Below are 18,321 nucleotides of genomic sequence, written 5' to 3'. Positions count from 1 at the left end.
TAATGTAGTTTTGCGACTAGCAAGTCATTTATAATACCGGCCTTGACTACTGTCAGGTAAGCTTTAGAACAAAATAAGGCAGCCGTTTTATACGGGATCCCGGTGAATATATACATCACCTCGGTTTTTGGTTGTACCATAGATTCTGGGCCGGTATAGGTTTTCTGTAAAATATTCAACGATCAATAGTCAAAAATAATTTTTATAATAAATATTTAGTTAAGTTTCAAGCATAAATTGCTCTAAAAAGTTTTTATGTATTTATATTTCTGTTCGAGTAAAACTTGTAACATTGTAAATAAGTTTTGGAACCATCACGTTTAAAAACAACGACTAAAGCCTCAGCTTCAACGGAAATTAAAACACCTACGTTTGCAGAAAACATTTCTATAAAATGAACAATCAAACTGTTCAAATCAAAACAGTTGACAATAAAAATCTCGCACTGGAAATCCCAAGTCCCTTTCAGGGGAAATGAAAAACAATTCACATTCCACCACACAAACAATCTAAGCAAAATGATCAAGTTGACCCAAATAAACATCGTGGAACAAAAATCATTTGGCTTTGGTGATTTCTGAAAGTAAATAAAATGAAGTATTAGACATTTAGGGAGGATAGACTTCGCGCGTAGGTATTGTGTGATTATTTCTACGCAAGAAAGAAACTAAACTGTTTTATATTCTTGTGAATGCATTAAATACACGACTTTAAAGAACTTACGAGCGTATCTACCGTATAAATAGGAACACTTTCAAAATTTTGCAAATCAAAAAGAAAATTTTTGTAACAACAGAAAACATGTGTTTCTAATCTCCGTCACACATGATACAAGAAATAAAATTATCGAAGAGGATAAAATTGTTGTCATGTATAACATTCTGTTAGGCACTCATTATGCCGAGAAATAAAATTTTGTACTTCTGCCAAAATTTTTAGACATTATGAAGACGCGCCTAGGAAATAGGATACTAATTACTTTTGTTCACTCTAAAATATCTCAACCAAAACATCAATAAAGTACCCTATTTTAAGTGGATTTATTTATTTCACGAATAACTGAACGATCGCGGAATGAAGGTATATAGCATCGTGTAGAAAAATCAAATCCGCAAAAGTTATAATTTGCGTAATTACTGGTGGTAGGGCGGTAGTAGGGTGGTAGGTAGGTTGAGAACACGCACGGGTAAGTACCACTATTCTGCCTATTTCTGCCGTGAAGCAATAATGCGTTTTGGTTTGAAAGGTGGGGCAGCCGTTGTACTAATGAAACATAGGGCTCATATCTCAAGATGGATGGCGGCACTTACATTGTTGATGTCTATGCGATTCGGCAAACACTTAACACCAGGTGGGCCGTAGGATGTTCCAAATATCTAAACAAAAAAAAATTTGCATTCTAGCCCATAGGTCACCTGAGCCCTAAACTTGAGCCCTGAGCCCTTAGCTCGAGTTCCACCCGATACGGACGAAACCTAATTGTTTTGACCAGAATGGGAACTTTAATTATTGCTTTGCAGCATATCAATCACGTGCTCGTTTTTACAACGCCCACAGAAAACGGTAAGTTAATGCTATTCTAAACTGCGATCTGTACTTCTAGAACCACATCTAATGTACTAAGTTGCCTTTCCCAACCCATAATAGGAGACGTAACAAGCACCCCTCGCCTTTCTGCAGCTGGACTCCATGCGTTACATAATCTTATTACGTATTAATATATCAGCTTACTCTCACAAAATCAAAAGCACATACAAAAATATACGTTCAAAACATTAGATCTCTGAAACACAAATTTAATGGGGTTTTTTTGACGTATAAAATTATTGTCTTCTTTACCGGGACCATTCCCATTACACATCCAGGTTCGACTATGCGAAGCCTTGATCTTGAAGGCTTGCTTAGCTCGCTAGACGGAGGTGCGATCTAGAAAGTAAGCAAATAGTTAGCCAGTATTTCCGAAACCCAAACCCGAACCCAATCATCAGTGTCAAACCTCAATATGCTTAATATTACTGTATGTATGAAATGAAACATAAAAGACTAGACATCCTTTTGTAAAAATTTAAAGGTGGTTATCACAACATTCAAATGTCGATTAATAACACTTTAGTCTTCGTAATGACGAACGTAAAAGTATACGAAATCTCGACATTAAAAATGTAAAATTAAACCATAAAAGTAGGTTCAATTATCTCTACGACTTTCTAAAACCAAAGGAAATACTATTAGTTATATCACTATTTTCAAACTTCCACCGCTTAGGGTAGAAACCACCGTAAGTTAAACTTTTACCAAATCAGATACTGTAAGGTACTATAAATAAGTTGCTTTACTATGAAGCTTTTCTGGTTCTTCGTGGCATAAAGGATGATAACAGCCTATGATCGTTTACAATATACCTTCTTCCTATACGATTTAGTTATACGATCTTCCAATAAGGTATTGACGTATCTATCAAGAAGCCAATCACAAATAACAATTATTAAACAATTATAAAACAAATCACACCATTTATATTTTTATTAACAAACTTACCACAGTTAAAACTTTCCTAAGGTCACTGTGTAGGCTAGAGACGTCGACACCTCGGCCGGCGTCGCCTAGTCTTCTCAGCGTGTCAGCTAGGGGACCAGACAGTGCGCGCAATTGCTGCCAAGATCTTGCGTACTGTCTCCGCACCAGCTCAATAATAGTTGACGTTAGCGCCAAGCCAATCAAAATGTACAACGTACAAAGCAGCATGTATTTCGGTCTCTCTGTTAAAAACAATTTTTACAACTTAGAAGTAGATAAAGAACTTAAAATTACATCAATCAGCTATTGAACTTTCTTAATTTTTTAATGAAAATAAATTATTTTACTTGGTACAATATCTCCGAATCCAATGGTCGTCATCGTGATGAAACAAAAATAGAATCCATCGTAGAAGGTCCAATCATCCTCCCACATCTTGAACAAGCCAGCCCCAGCTGACAGATACACAAACAAAAACCCAACTGCTCCGAGTGCGTAAAGAGATCTCTGACCGGCAGGATTGGCTTCTGTCACTCTTGTACAACATTCTAAAAATAGATACCGTGATGTTGTTACGAAAAACGAAATTGACGTTGATATAGTTAGAAAAAAATGGAACCATGGAGCTTACGAATGAGAGAGAGCTTCTTTTAAAAATGACAGATGTATTACAAGTCCATGCATGTATCTATCTGGTTTTTTTTACTGTAGCTGTACAATTCAATGACACTTCAACCTTATGTCTCGAAAGGGGTGCTCATTTGGATTGTGATGTCCATGGACTCCGTTAAAAAGTTTACGTCAGGAAACCTTTTTTTTCTACCTAAGCTGAGAGGCTTGAGAGGCTATTTCAGCGTAACCTTAACTAGTAGGTGAGCTCACGGAGCTCAAACCTGACGACATTGCTAACACGAACCCTAGCAAGAGTCGTGCTTCGCAGAATCTACCACCGGATCGGAAACGCGACCCACTGAGAAGATCCGGCGAGAAACTCAGTGGGCGGTGTCTGAGGGTTAATTTACTCGCCGAGCCCTTTGTCGCAAGCGACGGGTTCGATGAGAACGATGACCGGTGCTTGAGGTACCTAAGAGCACCGTTAGTGGATCGGGAGGATCCGACGTGCTTGGGGCGACGTCGACTGCTTTCCATTCTGTTCGCAGGATCGGGAATGAGGAAAACCGTGGATCCTTTGCCCATTTACAGAAATACAATAAAAAAACGTCAGGAAACTGAGAGTATCTACGTATTACGTAACTCATGTTAACTTACTAGGTGGTGACGGTAGATGTTTAGCGATAAAGGAAACACATGTGGCGAAAACTCTGCCTAGATCAGCGATGACCGTTAATGTGAATGGTATTCCTATCAAGGCGTAAGCGATACAAAACAACCTTCCCCAAAATGTTACCGGCACTATGTTACCGTAACCTGAAAATGAAATGTATTTAAAGAAAATGAAAATAATTTTAAGACGCTGTAATACCAAGTTTTGAATACTTTATAGTTTTTTTTTTTTTCATTTAAGTATACTGCTTGTGCTTACATGGTACACACCTATAGTAGTGAGCACTGTTGAAGAAAAAAATACAGCTTGCAAAATGCTCCATCTTTCTTCGGTTGGTGGAAAATTCTTTTCTACTTCCAACGATATGCCATCTGATGACGCTTCTTCTAACACCTTGAATAAACAGCTAATATGTTATTTCATTGGTAGGACCTCTTGTGAGTCCGCGCGGGTAGGTACCACCACCCAGCCTATTTCTGCCGTGAAGCAGTAATGCGTTTCGGTTTGAAGGGTAGGGCAGCTGTTGTAACTATACTTGGGACCTTAGAACTTATATCTCAAGATGGGTGGCGCATTTACGTTGTAGATGTCTATGGGCTCCAGTAACCACTTTAGACCAGGTGGGCTGTGAGCTCGTCCACCCGTCTAAGCAATCATCATCATCATCATTCCTTCCTATTACCCTCTGCTGGGGTGTAGGGCTTGAATAATCCAAGCAAGAAAAAAAAAAAACCGAGCGGTGTGACTGTGCCAGTGTAAAAAATCCCCAAGGGAGCTATTAAATTATGCAATGAAATTCATACTTAAGAAATGTTCACGAATATCTTTCATGATGAAGAAAAGATAACACGTAAATAATAAATTGGTTTTCATGAAACCCACAAAAAAAATTATTTGCGTAATCACTTGTGGTAGGGTATCTTGTAAGCCTACACGACTAGGTAATACCACTGTACATATTTCTTCACTGAAACAGTAATGCGTTTCAGTTTGAAGAGCGGAGTTTCCGTTGTACTAAATAATTGAGACTTAGAACACGGGCATAGGCCCGATCCCTGCTCCATAAGGGGTCACGAGGACGCGACATGACATATCTCTAAGTGGGTGGCGATATTTACGTTGTAGATGTCTATGGCATTCGATAACCACTTAACACCAGGTTGAAATCTATAAAGTTTGCCAGTTTTTCATTCGAAATTGCTCGTGAACAAATAAGATAAAAGTTCAATTTAAACTAATCAAGTCTCACAGCATTCAATTCTCGTTACCCCTACATCGCTGATGGCAAATTTTAATAAAGTTAATGTTTTACGAAATTAAGAAAATTATTTCACTGCAACATGCCAATTATATTGCGATGGTTTACCTTTTCGTAAATAGCTAAATGATGGCTTAGCAGCTCTTCAACGCCATTAAAATACTCAGTCCCGTTTGTCCATTGAGCTACAAAACGTATTAAATTCCATCTTTCACTTAGAACACGTTCCCTATGAAAATCCTGTTTAGCCATTTCAGCTGGATACTCTAACGCACGGAATACCTGCAAGAAATAAACATTAATATTTTTATCTCACAATGCATTAAATATTATGTACTTTGAGTAAAACTTATTATTTTCACCTTTGCATAGCCCAAAACTACACAAGTAAAACAATATGGCATGTCATACTATATATTTTATTTATCGATTATAATTACATGAAGCCTAATTAAAAGTTTTCAAATTCTTTTTCGAATACACATTCCTGTGATTTTTTTAACAAAATTTCGTCGACCTTAGAATAATTGCCAGTATCACCAATGTTTTTGCATATCGGAACGTGTGGCGGAATCATTTTTTGATATAATATGGACGACCAATTGATGTCACAAAACCACAGATGATTTTTTATTTCTAATACCCCAGCTTTTAAGGAGCCGTATCGTTTCGTTGGATCAACTTCCAAAAGATTTTTTACCAGAGCTTTGCACACCTGTGTCATATTTTCTGGTGTCTTAAACTGTCCTGTAAGGATTTTTTCATATAGTTTAATTGGCTCGCTGCTATAAAACGGTGGAAAAGCAGCAATCATTTCGTAAATGAGAACGCCCAAAGCCCACCAATCTACCGGAAACGAATACCCTTTCGACAATATTAATTCTGGTGCTAAATATTCCGGCGTTCCGCACAATGTCCAAGTTCGGCTCTTTATGATCTTGCAAAATCCAAAATCCGCTAACTTTATATAGCCTGAACTGCTAACTAATACATTTTCCGGCTTAAGGTCTCTGTGAACAACGGAACAGTGATGCAGATATTCCAAAGCTAATACTAATTGAGCAGCATAAAATTGAGATAAAGGTTCAGAGAATCCTCCTAGCTTCTTGATCAAAGTATATAGTTCACCGCCAGCTTCATAAGGTAGTATAAAGTACACATACATGTTATCCTTGCAAGTGAAATCTAAAGACATCGTAAATGGAAAATTAACGCATTGTAAAATTTTCTTTTCTATGTAAAGCTGTTTCAAATTTTTATGTTTTATTACTTCGACTTTTTCCACTGCTTTCATAGCGTGATATTCAAAAGTATTTATATCACGAACTAAGTACACTGTACCAAAACTACCGTGTCCGAGCGTTTGCACTTTATCGAACTCTTCTGGAGATTTTGAATAGGAAATGGGATTCGAATAAATATGTAAAAAATCTTGTTTTAAAACATCTAAATATCGTTTATGATTTATCTGTTCTTCGTGTGTATAGTTTCCAATGCAATTCTCGTTGTATTTCATATTCGAGACATGCGCTCTGTTAGTATGTTTATTAAGTCAGCAGTATTCCATTTGTTAAATAATAATATCATTTTCAATGTACTATAATATACGATAAATAATTATATAACATACTCGACTATATTACCAAATATGACAGTTGAAATTTAATAGTGACGTCGGAATGACGCGTTTCACAGAGAATTGGAATTTTTTCCCCGATTTATGTACCTAATATATTTTCCAAAATTGTCAAAAAATTACCCATCACGAATATTAACTAAGCGATATACTTTACTGATCTAATTGTTTAATTTATTACGAAGGCAAACAAATAGTGCTTGAACTTGACACCACTTCTCACTGTAAGAAATTTAAAACAGTTATTTACCGCACTCTTACGCTAGAACAGATACAGATTTTATGAAAATTTCTTGACTATAGAATACTATAGACTATAAAATGTAATTATATTATAGTATAATGATGAACGACGTAATAGAAAACAAACGGTAATTGAGCATGGTGTCAATACGGAACACACTGGTGTCAATCTACTGTACCGCCTAATTCTGTTCCTAAACTCGATTAACATAGGAATGGATAGTCCCGCAAACTACATACAAGAGCATTTTAATGTGCATTATAAATAGCACTGCTTGACATATTTATTGTTCAAGAAGCTTGTGATGCAATTATTTTTTTGAATTAAATTATACAGAAAAGTTGGGAAATAAAACTGCAGTTCGAGAACAGGTTTGTATATTTTGATTTTTATAATAGTACTCAGTGTAGGAGGAACCTTAACTCTATCGCAAAATTTGTTAATGTCCATAAATGATAATCAAATCATTATCAGAAAAATAGTCTTTTACAGTTTAAAATTCTGCAAATTCTTCCTCATATAAATATTTTGACACCTTCCTTAATTTAGGCTGTGGAATTTCTGGAAAGTTGCTGGTGTCTCCTGGTGATGAACAAATAGGGACAAAAGGGGCAATTAATTTTTGATGAAATATTGCTTGCCAATCTAGACCATTAAACCATGTATGGCTCTTGATCTCGTAAATGCCACCTTTTAATGAGCCTATCCGCTTTGAGGGATCCACTTGCAATAAGCCTTTAAGCAAATTCTTACATTCTGGAGACATGTTCTCCGGACATTTGTAACTACCTACTAAAACTTTTTCATAAAGTTTATTAGGATCAGAAGCAAAAAATGGAGGATGACCGGCTTCCATCTCAAAAATCAAAACACCAAGAGCCCACCAATCAACAGAAAAAGAATAACCTTTTGATGTAATAACTTCGGGCGCTAAGTATTCTGGAGTTCCACACAATGTCCATGTCTTTTTCTTTAGCACTTTACAAAATCCAAAATCACATAATTTAAGGTAGCCGTTGGAATCAATCAAAATATTTTCGGGCTTTATATCCCTGTGTACCACTTCACAATAGTGCAAGTATTCCAGAGCTAAGATTACTTGGGATGCATAAAATTTCGTCAGACTATCGGAAAAAATCCCATATTTTTGGATGTATGTAAACATTTCACCTCCTGCAATATATGGTAGAATAAAATAAAGATACAGATTGTCTTTGAAAGCCACGTCTAGAGTTACTACAAATGGAAATTGAATACACTGGAGAATTTTCTTTTCTAAAATCAAATGCTTAGCATGATTCCTCTCAACTACAACACTCTTTTCAACAACTTTCATTGCATGGTACGTGAAAGTAATTTTATCTCTTACTAAAAACACCTCGCCATACGCCCCATTTCCAATAGCTTTGACTATATCGAAATCATCTACAGTTTTATCGTAAATCGGTGCATCTGAGTATTTCTTATTAAAGTCTTCCTTTAGCATTTCCAAGTAACGTAAATGTTCTTGATAACTCTGATGACTGTACGTAGTTTTTGCCATAACCTTTAATAATTAACCGGTATGCATTAAAACATAATGCAAATAAATATTTTATAAAAAAAAAATATCATTATTTATTACAATTTGTTCATAAAATGTGTCAATTTATGACAATAATGACCATTGCAATAAACAAAAATTTGTTTTTAAATTCCAAAACACTAGAATTCGAGTGTGTGTAGTTAGTTAGTCGATGCTCTAAATTACACACATTATTATTTAACGGGTTCGCACCACTATTTTCACATTAAATAAGTTCCCGATATTTAAGTGTGTCTCGAGAACCCGTTAAAAAGTAGTGTGTATAAACCCCTGAAAGCTTTAAATGATGTTCAAAATATTGTAAATATTTCAGTAAAACTATATAGTTTTAGTTAAAACGTGTTTTATCAAGTAAAATTTTGTTTTGACTGATCGTTTTCTTTAAAATTGTAAATATTGTTATATGTATAAATTTAATTTCCAGTCACAGTTAGATAAAATTAGTATTGAAAAGGAAATATTTTTCGTCAATCTCGATAGATTATGTTTAAAAAAATAAAGAGCTTAATAATACTACTGCTAAAATAAAACAATTTCCTAGGTATAATATTCAGAATCACAGTTATTGTAATTCAACTAACACTGGCTCCATACGTTGGCCCCAACGTTACTATCGACGTTGAGCGGTGAGCGGTTAAATTGATGAAGTATCCACACATTGGCTGTTAATATATACTAGTTCCTTTCCATCAGAGCCAATGTAAAGATGTGCGATACCGAAATTGAAATTGCTCTAAGCGCTTTTACAACACTGTTTTTATTTTTATTTTTTATTGCTTAGATGGGCGGACGAGCTCACAGCCCAAGTGGTTACTGGAGCCCAAAGACATCTACGACGTAAATGCGCCACCCACCTTAAGATATAAATTCTAAGGTCTCGAGTATAGTTACAACGGCTGCCCCACCCTTCAAACCGAAACGCATTACTGCTTCAAGGCAGAAATAGGCATGGTAGTGGTACCTACCCGCGCGGACTCACAAGAGGTCCTACCACCAGTAATTACGCAAATCATAATTGTGCGGGTTTGATTTTTGTTACACGATTTTATTCCTTTACCGTGGAAGTCAATCGTGAACATTTGTCGAGTACGTATTTCATTAGAAAAATTGGTACCCGCCTGAGATTCGAACACCGGTGCATCGCTCAACACGAATGCACCGGACGTCCTTCTCCTTTAGGCCACGACGACTTCAAAGTGTGAGACTCTGACTGACGACTGACTTCAAAGACTGAGTGGGTGCGTATAATTTATATTTGTTATTGAAAAAAAAAAGAAAATGCCACGTCAAAGGAGATGGTGGATGACAACATGCACACTCGAAGCATATTGCAATAGGACTGAGCAAAGCGGCAACATGTGGACGGATCGCGAACATTAGCACAGATTCCTTTGATAAAACCAACACTCGACGGCCAACTACCAACGATCGCTCCAAGGTTGGGGCCAATGCTATTTTCTCAATCCACACGTTGGGCGAGTGCCTTTGGGGCCTATGTTGGGGCCAACGTGTGGAGCCGGCCTAAGGATAAAACTAAAGTGGCCATATTTATGTCAAATACTCAGTCTTGCAACAACATTCTTTTACGAATACCTCACAAATTTTAAAATGAGTATCGAAGCAATTGTGAATTACTGTAGTTCGACGCGTTCATGTCGATATAACTATACATACTTTACAAAGAGTCTTACTTATCCACTTAAGCAAGAACGGACCACCGATAGGACCGCTATGATAATCGTAATAAACTCAGAGTAAATCGTTTATTTTGGAGGATTATAGTATACTGTATCATAGTGATTAAATTCTCTCTCAGAGTAATACACTCGTCAAACTGGCTGTTTAAACTTTTCACTGAAGTATATAGGTCTATGAAACTTTTACATTTTCCTTGTGACAGCAAACCGTGACAGAATGAAAGTTATACCAGTTTTAATTTGGTTTTTCTGTTGGTGAGTATTGATTTTGTTCTCTTTGTTCTTATTACGTTTTAGGATCTGTTTTCACTAAAAGCGATCCTTTTACAATTGACCCTATTTTATTTTTGCGTAAATAAAGCTCGCTATTATCAAAACTGATTTCAGAAAAGGAAATCGAAAAATGGCAGATAGTGAAATTAAAAGGCATATAAATTCACCACGTGGTGATTTGATACAACACGGTGGCTATTCTCCTGCAAAACAAGAACAATACTCTCAATATTTAAAGAAACTCCGTCAAGATTTTGTTGAGTCATGGGATGATAAATCTGAAAGTAATGCAAAGTTGAATGATTTTGAAAGACAAAAAGTTTTAGGAACAGGAGCATTTGGCATTGTTTTTCTTGTAAAGCATATTGTAACAGGTAAATATTATGCTATGAAAATGCTCGAAAAAGAGAAAATTGTTAGATTGAAACAAATTGAGCACAGCTACTACGAAAAAAAGATTCTATGTGGCTTAAATTTTCCTTTTGTTGTTTACATGAAATACTATTTTAAGGATAACGTTTATCTTTATTACGTTCTACCTTTCATAGCCGGTGGGGAAATGTTTTCACATTTACGTAAAATGGGCAAGTTTGAAGAAACTTCTGCAAAATTTTACGGAGCACAAGTTATACTAGCATTGGAATATCTGCACGCTTGTGAATTAGTATATCGAGATCTAAAGCCCGAGAATATATTAATAGATCGTACAGGTTATATCAAAATTACTGACTTCGGTTTCTGTAAGCTTATCCGCGGTAGGACTTGGACACTTTGCGGTACTCCAGAATATTTAGCACCTGAAATCATTCTAAGCAAAGGCTATGGAATGTCAGTCGACTGGTGGTCCCTAGGGGTATTACTTTTCGAAATGAGTGCCGGGCATCCACCATTTTTTGCTTCGGATCCAATGAGAATTTATGAAAAAATTGTGGCAGGAAAATATAGATGTCCATCACATTTTTCTGTTGAATTAAAAGATATAATAGGACATGTTTTACAAGTCGACACAACAAGACGTTACGGAACTCTTAAAGATGGCGTGTTGGATTTTAAAAATCATAAATGGTTTAGAGAAATCGATTGGGATAGTATTTTGAATAGTCGCATACATCCGCCGTTTTTTCCAAAGATACGTTCACCAGGCGACACCACTAATTTCGATGTTTTTGATGAAGAAAAAATTAAAGACAGTCCAGTATGTCTTTATGAAGAAGAATTTGCTGATTTTTAACATATAAATTTTGCTGCATCAGATACTTCTTTATCGCTCTAAATAAGTACAGTTTTAGTTAAGCACGAAGTGTTTTAATTTATTTCACAGCGTAAAATAAAGCTAGTGTAAGGTGTAATATTTCTTAATTAAATTTTAATTTGCATCATTCTGTGTTTAATGAAAAACCTAATGTTCATTGAATCACTATTGCAAGCTTGCCGTATACCATTTTTTTATGATACGTCAAAGAAGAGAGGTACAAAATATGCAAACCAAAACACAATTGGTATTAAAAGGACTATTACTACAAAGAATACATAATGTTGAACATTATATTTTAACCGGTATTTGATACCAGTAGAGAGAGGAAGGAAAAACAATTTAGCTTTTCAAAATTTAGAGGCCGTCAACAAAGTGGAAAGCTAATTTAAGTCTAGCCAAAGACTACATATTATTATCCATACTATCATCAAGTTACGCTACAGCTTATATAAATATTGGTATAGATATACATCTTCTTAACATTACGTGAGTGAGGCCACATATAAAATGTAGTAATTACTAAACAAAGTATCAGCTACTTCTTGACTGTACAGAAAAGGACCGTTAATTCTGGATAATTTTAGCCTCAGGTGTCGTCTGGGCAGCACTGGGCTACCGAGAGAATTTTTATTCTTTATTTTTATTGCTTAGATGAGTGGACGAGCTCACAGCCCACCTGGTGTTTAAGTGGTTACTGGAGCCCATAGACATCAACAACGCAAATGCGCCACCCACCTTGAGCTACAACTACCCCGCCCTTCAAATCGAAACGCATTACTGCTTCACGGCAGAAATAGGCAGGGTGGTGTTACCTACCCGCACCGACTCATAAGAGGTCCTACCACCAGTAAATCGAGCTTCTACTCTATTTTGTGCCATACTGTGTATGTTTTACAGAAATTCTCTGACGATTTTATTATATTTGAAATGATTCTATCATGTCCTTTCTACCATTGCACTACCCGCTACCAGGGCAGAGTTCATCATCATCATCCTTATCAGATAAGGTTTTCAATTCGCATGACCTCAGTAGCAATAAATTTAAAAAATCAATATCCATTTTATCCATATTGAAATTCAGTTTTAGAATAAATTAAAGTAGTAAAATAACGGAAAATCAGCCTTTTCACAAGTTTTGTGTTACATATGCTTGATTTTCATTATATGGTGTCGGCCTAGAAGCACTTCATAATCTTTTGTCACGGGTGTCGTAAGAGGCGATTAAGAGTATCTCTTAAAGAAGAAAGTTCAGCAGCATTCCCAGTATATAAGCGTAATATGACTACCAACCGATATTTACTATTAAATATACAATATATACATTTTTAATTTTTTTTATGATTGAAGTATTACAACATGTCTATGGGCTCCAGTAACCACTTAACACCAGGTGGGCTGTGAGCTCGTCCATCCATATAAGCAATAAAAAAAACCTACATACATACATAACATACAGCACGAGAAACCTTTTTAACTCTACAGGAACTGCAATTAGAAACTATTCGTCACTCTCCGTATTCGCCAGACCTTGCCCCAACGGGTAAAAGTTTTCTTCCCAGGAGGCAGTAGAAAATGCTTTCACACAGTTTGTAGGATCTAGATCACCAGAGTTCTATCGCAAAGGCATAAATGACCTTCCTATTAGATGGCAGCAATGTATAAATAATAATGGTATTAATAATGGCTATTTTGATTAAATGAATATGGTAAGTGAAAATAAAAAACGAATTTTAATTTTTCAGTACAAATCGGCAATTTCATACTTTAACCCCTAATATTATATGGATATTGATTTCATATACATAGTGATTGCAAATTTTATTTATACGATATATATCTACTTATTGTAAGTATGTATTTTCTTTAATAATGGGCGTGATGGTTGGGTCTACCTTAATAGAGGGAAATTGTTAATAGTACACCGCAACATAACTAGTGTATCTTAATCTTTTTCAGAATTTCTGTACATAAAACGGTCGTCTGGAAGAGATTACTTTTAGTGATAAGACCGCATCATATTACTACTGTGAATCAGTACTGTATTCCGTTTTCGAAGGGAGGAATAGCATACAATACAATGAGAATTGTGACCTCCTATCTCACAAGTGGAAGGGGACATTTACGCTGGATATCTATGGGTTCCAGTAACCACTACAATAGGTAGAATGACAGTTCCATCCGCCTAGGCAGTAAATATAAAAATAAAAATGATGATTGGTTGTATTTCATCAACGACTGCTTTCAGGAAAATTATATGACTACTTATTATTTTATTATTATATAATATGAACACGAGGCCGAAAATTATTATTCGTTTTTGTACGTATTAAAAATAGACTACACTTGTCTTTTTTTTTAAGAATACAAATATGAACTGAGAGTGAAACATTTACTGTATCTTCTTTGGCTTCATATATATTGATATTTTGTAGCAACTATTTTTTTTGCTGCGTTCAAATTACACAAGTACTTCTTAAGCACTTCCTAAATTCACTTGTGAACGAAAAAAAACTTGACCGAACAATACTGTTAAAGAAATTACGTAAGTCATTTATTGCTATAGCCCTTAGGCCGTAGTAGCTCACTGCTCTTCATTATGTCAAATAAGGGCATCGATGTAATCAGTCTAACAAGCGATAAGATCAGCAAATTTTCCTCAATTTCGATATTCTTGCCGGAGTATTTTTTGTACCGTCCAATCTTAGTATCAAGTAAAATAATTCTAACAACATATTATGTTCATTTTACGAACACCAGCTAGAACAGCCAGGGTTACGGTTGAACTTGACGGTTAATGGTAATCATTGCTCATCTATATATTAATATGTGAAGCAAAAACTCTGTATCCCTTTTTACGAAAATTGCGCAGACGGATGAGTATGAAATTCTCCACACTTATAGAGAACTAGCGACCCGCCCTCGCTTCGCTTCGGAAACATTAAAACACACATGAAACCAAAAAAAAAAATTAAAAAAAAATAAAAAAAAGTAGCCTATGTTCATCAGAGACAATGTCAGCTTCTAATGGAAAAATATTTTTTCAAATCGGTCCAGTAGTTTCGGAGCCTATTCGAAACAAACAAACAAACAAATCTTTCCTCTTTATAATATTAGTATAGATATAGAGAAGAAGTGCACAATGCTAATATTTTTTTAAAATAATGCGTAAAAGATACATTAAATAAATTAAAAAAAAACCTTACACACACTACATGCCATGTATTTGACGCACACACGCATGCATACTATTTATTGTCAAACTTTTGTTCTTGACGTCTGTGGTCAAATTGAGAATAGATTAAATATCGTTTGTCTTTGTTAATATTTTTTATAGTGTAGTCTTGGCGAAATTTGTGATTATAGAAGTATAAAACACAATCATAATAGTGTACAAACTTACAATTCCAATTAGTTATAGTCTAATTTCGACTACTGCGGGACCTCTAGTCATTATTAATCAATATCATTGTTAAACTCAATATTCAACGTTTTGATACTCACCAATCCGCCGCCAGCTGTGTACAGCATTAACGCAACGAATAACCCAACATGGGACAAGGCTTCTCTTGGACAGAAATTGCTCCATCTCGATTCAGGCTTTGCACCCATAAGTGCCTCCGTCTCCCATGACACGTTCTTCTCATTTTTACACATTTTAACACTTTGTCCTTTTCAATTTTACCATATTTTATAATCCGGTATGTTCATAATAAAATTCTACATCACAGAGTTTAAAAATTTTCTTATAACTAGTAGTTACTGAAAATCACAAATTGATGAAGCTTAAGAAGAAACAGTTGAAAATTACATAGATACAGTTATATAATGACTGACAGATAAAGATACGGAATTAAAAACAAGAACTGGTAAAATTTATATAATATTGTCACCTATATGTGTTTCGAATTGAAATATTAAAGGAACATATAGTATATTTAAAAAAGAAAACCTTAAAATGGGTTTACCATAATTGACTAAAATTATGAGTCCAATGAATAAGAAATACATTAGAACAAACTGCTAAGTCGCGTGACTAAAAAGGGATTCAATTTTTCTCTAAACGCTCAGAATATTATAATCATATCGTTGCGAAGGGGAAAATTTTATAAAATATTGTAGTTAAAACCAAGCCCGCCTTCGTTGTAACTAACGCCAAATAAATAAAATAGACTTGTTTGACTAGACAAATTAGAAAATCTTGTTTATTATCACCCTTTTTAGGAATAGATTTGGATTTTTCTTCATTGAAAATGCGTTCACTCATCGATTTCGTACCCATGTTAAAGTTTGTACTATATTTGACACTTCAGCGAAGGTCTTTAATATAAGTCTTTTTTTTATATTTGACTTAATTGGGCTATCATCCTCTTCGTCCACTGAGTTATATAATTTAAAGTATTCTTTTTTTTTTAATTGCTTACATGGGTGGATGAGCTCACAGCCCACCTTGTGTTAAGTGGTTACTGGAGCCCATAGACATCTACAACGTAAATGCGCCACCCACCTTGAGATATAAGTTCTAAGGTCTCATGTATAGTTACAACGGCTGCGCCGCCCTTCAAACCGAAACGCATTACTGCTTCACGACAGAAACAGGCAGGCCGCGCGGACTCAGAAGAGGTCCTACCACCAGTATTCACGATAAAACTGCTTTGTGGCGTTGTTCCAGAAACCAAAAAAGGAACAAAGGGCTATTAACATATCGATTATAATATGAATATTTCAGCAGGATTTGTCTGTATAAATGAAGCTGTATGAATAGAAGTCAACTTTTCACATGAGGAGATATTCGAGCGTAACTAAATGAGAATATCGAATACACTCACAGTATATTATGCTGTATAAATCAAAGATACCTTCTAGCGAAATCGATATTGCTCATCTCCCAAATAAAACACGTCACGAATATTTTGCCATTTCGTCGATGAATACGTACCACTTCACATTTGTTTACCTCACTCCTACGACATGGCCAATCATAAGAATATAAACAATAACGTACCTATTCTGACATCAACTCATTTTCGTTACGATTTGTAACGAAATCTATATCGCAAGAACGAAAATATCTTATTAGCGGCTGCTTTATTTATAAATGGTGCAATCGATCAAAGCAGGTTTTAATCGAGTGTCATCCAGGATTTCGTGGATCTTAAAGGAAGAGGATGACGTGCGTGCATAGTAGTAAGTAATCATGTTTCAATTTGAGCAATATTTTATTATGCATCAAGAAGATGTGGAATGCCAAAAATGTAAATCAAGATACAACAAATGTTGTCCATTAATGAGTAAGTCCTCTGTTTGAATTGCAGTATCAAAATATAAGATTTTGTATTTTTGTAAATTAAGAGATTTACTTTGCTAAGTACTTTATTTATTTATTTATTTTTATTGCCCTATTTGCGGACGAGCATACGGCCCACCTGATGGTGAGTGGTTACCGTCGCTCATTCACGTCAGCAATGCCAGGGGCCGAGCCTAGCCTACATTATTTATTCAGAAAGATTTAAATACAAAAATATAGAGCATCTTTTGGCTATTTTTTATAGCTTTACTGGAAATCGAAGTACTGTAATATATATTCGATACTTCAACACGCCTGAAGACCTCGATAACTTTCGACCTTGCTGTAGAATCCAAGGCCTCAACAATAAATGGTCACCATGATATAGAAAAAAAATAAACGAAGTGCTATAAATTTTTATTGCTAAAAGCACTTTGCACGGAAAATCGCTTTGATTGATAGATTTGGATGAAAGAATAATGCCTTTGTAACCTTGATACATTATGATGCGCTGCTTACGTTAAAGCTCTTTACATGCTTCGTTTAATCAATAGCATGTAAACTTATATAACTGAACCAGCAAATATGTTATCTTTATGCTCTTTTCCTTTTAATGATCTTTTTCGAGACTAGGGGTCTGAAGCTGCGTCATCTGAACCTCATCTTCTGAATGATTTTGTATGATAAATTCCACATCTTAACCACGTAAATTGAATTGAAAAACGGTACATATTTAATGCTAAAGACATTGTTTCAGTTCAATCTGAATCTAGAATACAGCCTGCAATGCCGTACACTGCCGTACTAAGATTACATAAGGTTACAAATACTTTCAGAAAACCGTTTTTAAAGGAATGAGTATGCTAAGCACTGCCAATTTTGAGAACACGTTGATTATTTCTAGCATTATCAATCAATATTCTTTAATGTTTTAGGTATTACAACATAGCGAACAAAATTTTAGGTTGTGCAAAATTACTTCTAAATAACACTACATGAACTTAGATACACTGTCACTAATTACGAGCTTACTTGTAAAATATGATTTAGTTTTAGTACCTGTACAAAATTGCCTCAATAAATTTCTACGTACATAATAACGTTTTTAAAAAAAAACTTCGCAATTTTGTGTAACAATTTTTCACGATTAATTCAAAATAATATTAAATTATTGTGCTCCTCACAAAGTTTGCGATGCAACGAACGTTGCACGTGGGCAGGGGATAACGCACATGCTCCCTCCTCGACGATCCGCGGTCAACTGAAAATTGTTTCAGTCGAATACAG

The 18,321-nt window shown here is 35.2% G+C and overlaps 3 protein-coding genes and 1 long non-coding RNA gene across 7 annotated transcripts in view; 1 reads left to right on the top strand and 3 right to left on the bottom strand.

Moving 5' to 3' along the window:
- Positions 1-18,321, bottom strand: part of LOC101744128 (TWiK family of potassium channels protein 7) — a 24,786-nt gene extending 6,465 nt beyond the window's left edge. The window contains exons 1-8 of one of the 3 annotated variants that reach the window (XM_062671863.1): positions 18,219-18,321; positions 15,252-15,509; positions 5,169-5,342; positions 4,072-4,195; positions 3,787-3,945; positions 2,865-3,065; positions 2,539-2,759; positions 120-164 (exon numbers count right to left, since the gene is read on the bottom strand). In XM_062671863.1, coding sequence (XP_062527847.1) covers positions 120-164; positions 2,539-2,759; positions 2,865-3,065; positions 3,787-3,945; positions 4,072-4,195; positions 5,169-5,342; positions 15,252-15,404 — 1,077 coding nt within the window. In that variant the 5' untranslated portion in view covers positions 15,405-15,509; positions 18,219-18,321. Of the gene's footprint in view, positions 1-119; positions 165-1,839; positions 1,927-2,538; positions 2,760-2,864; positions 3,066-3,786; positions 3,946-4,071; positions 4,196-5,168; positions 5,343-15,251; positions 15,510-18,066 lie in introns of all 3 variants that reach the window. The other 2 variants (XM_062671862.1, XM_062671864.1) reach the window with 2 other exon arrangements.
- On the bottom strand, positions 5,461-6,684 carry LOC101736275 (cAMP-dependent protein kinase catalytic subunit alpha). The gene is made up of 2 exons (XM_038015097.2): positions 6,224-6,684; positions 5,461-6,070 (listed from the first exon to the last, which is right to left on the bottom strand). Exons 1-2 carry the CDS (start codon positions 6,574-6,576, stop codon positions 5,512-5,514), a joined length of 912 nt encoding a protein of 303 aa, XP_037871025.1. The 5' UTR covers positions 6,577-6,684; the 3' UTR covers positions 5,461-5,511.
- LOC101736407 (cAMP-dependent protein kinase catalytic subunit 1) lies at positions 7,301-8,610 on the bottom strand. Of its 2 annotated transcripts, XR_009974725.1 has the most exons (2): positions 7,847-8,610; positions 7,301-7,522 (listed from the first exon to the last, which is right to left on the bottom strand). It is a non-coding gene; the product is annotated as a cAMP-dependent protein kinase catalytic subunit 1 (long non-coding RNA). The 2 variants fall into 2 exon arrangements; XR_002430793.3 differs by having other exon boundaries at positions 7,301-8,600.
- LOC101736532 (cAMP-dependent protein kinase catalytic subunit alpha) lies at positions 10,364-11,874 on the top strand. Its single transcript, XM_021349168.3, has 2 exons — positions 10,364-10,477; positions 10,610-11,874. Exon 2 carries the CDS (start codon positions 10,626-10,628, stop codon positions 11,724-11,726), a length of 1,101 nt encoding a protein of 366 aa, XP_021204843.1. The 5' UTR covers positions 10,364-10,477; positions 10,610-10,625; the 3' UTR covers positions 11,727-11,874.

The sequence above is a fragment of the Bombyx mori genome, chromosome 13, assembly GCF_030269925.1.
Source record: "Bombyx mori chromosome 13, ASM3026992v2".
Lineage (NCBI taxonomy): Eukaryota > Metazoa > Arthropoda > Insecta > Lepidoptera > Bombycidae > Bombyx > Bombyx mori.
Note: the sequence above shows the minus strand (reverse complement) of the source record. Positions and strands in the feature narration are given on the sequence as shown.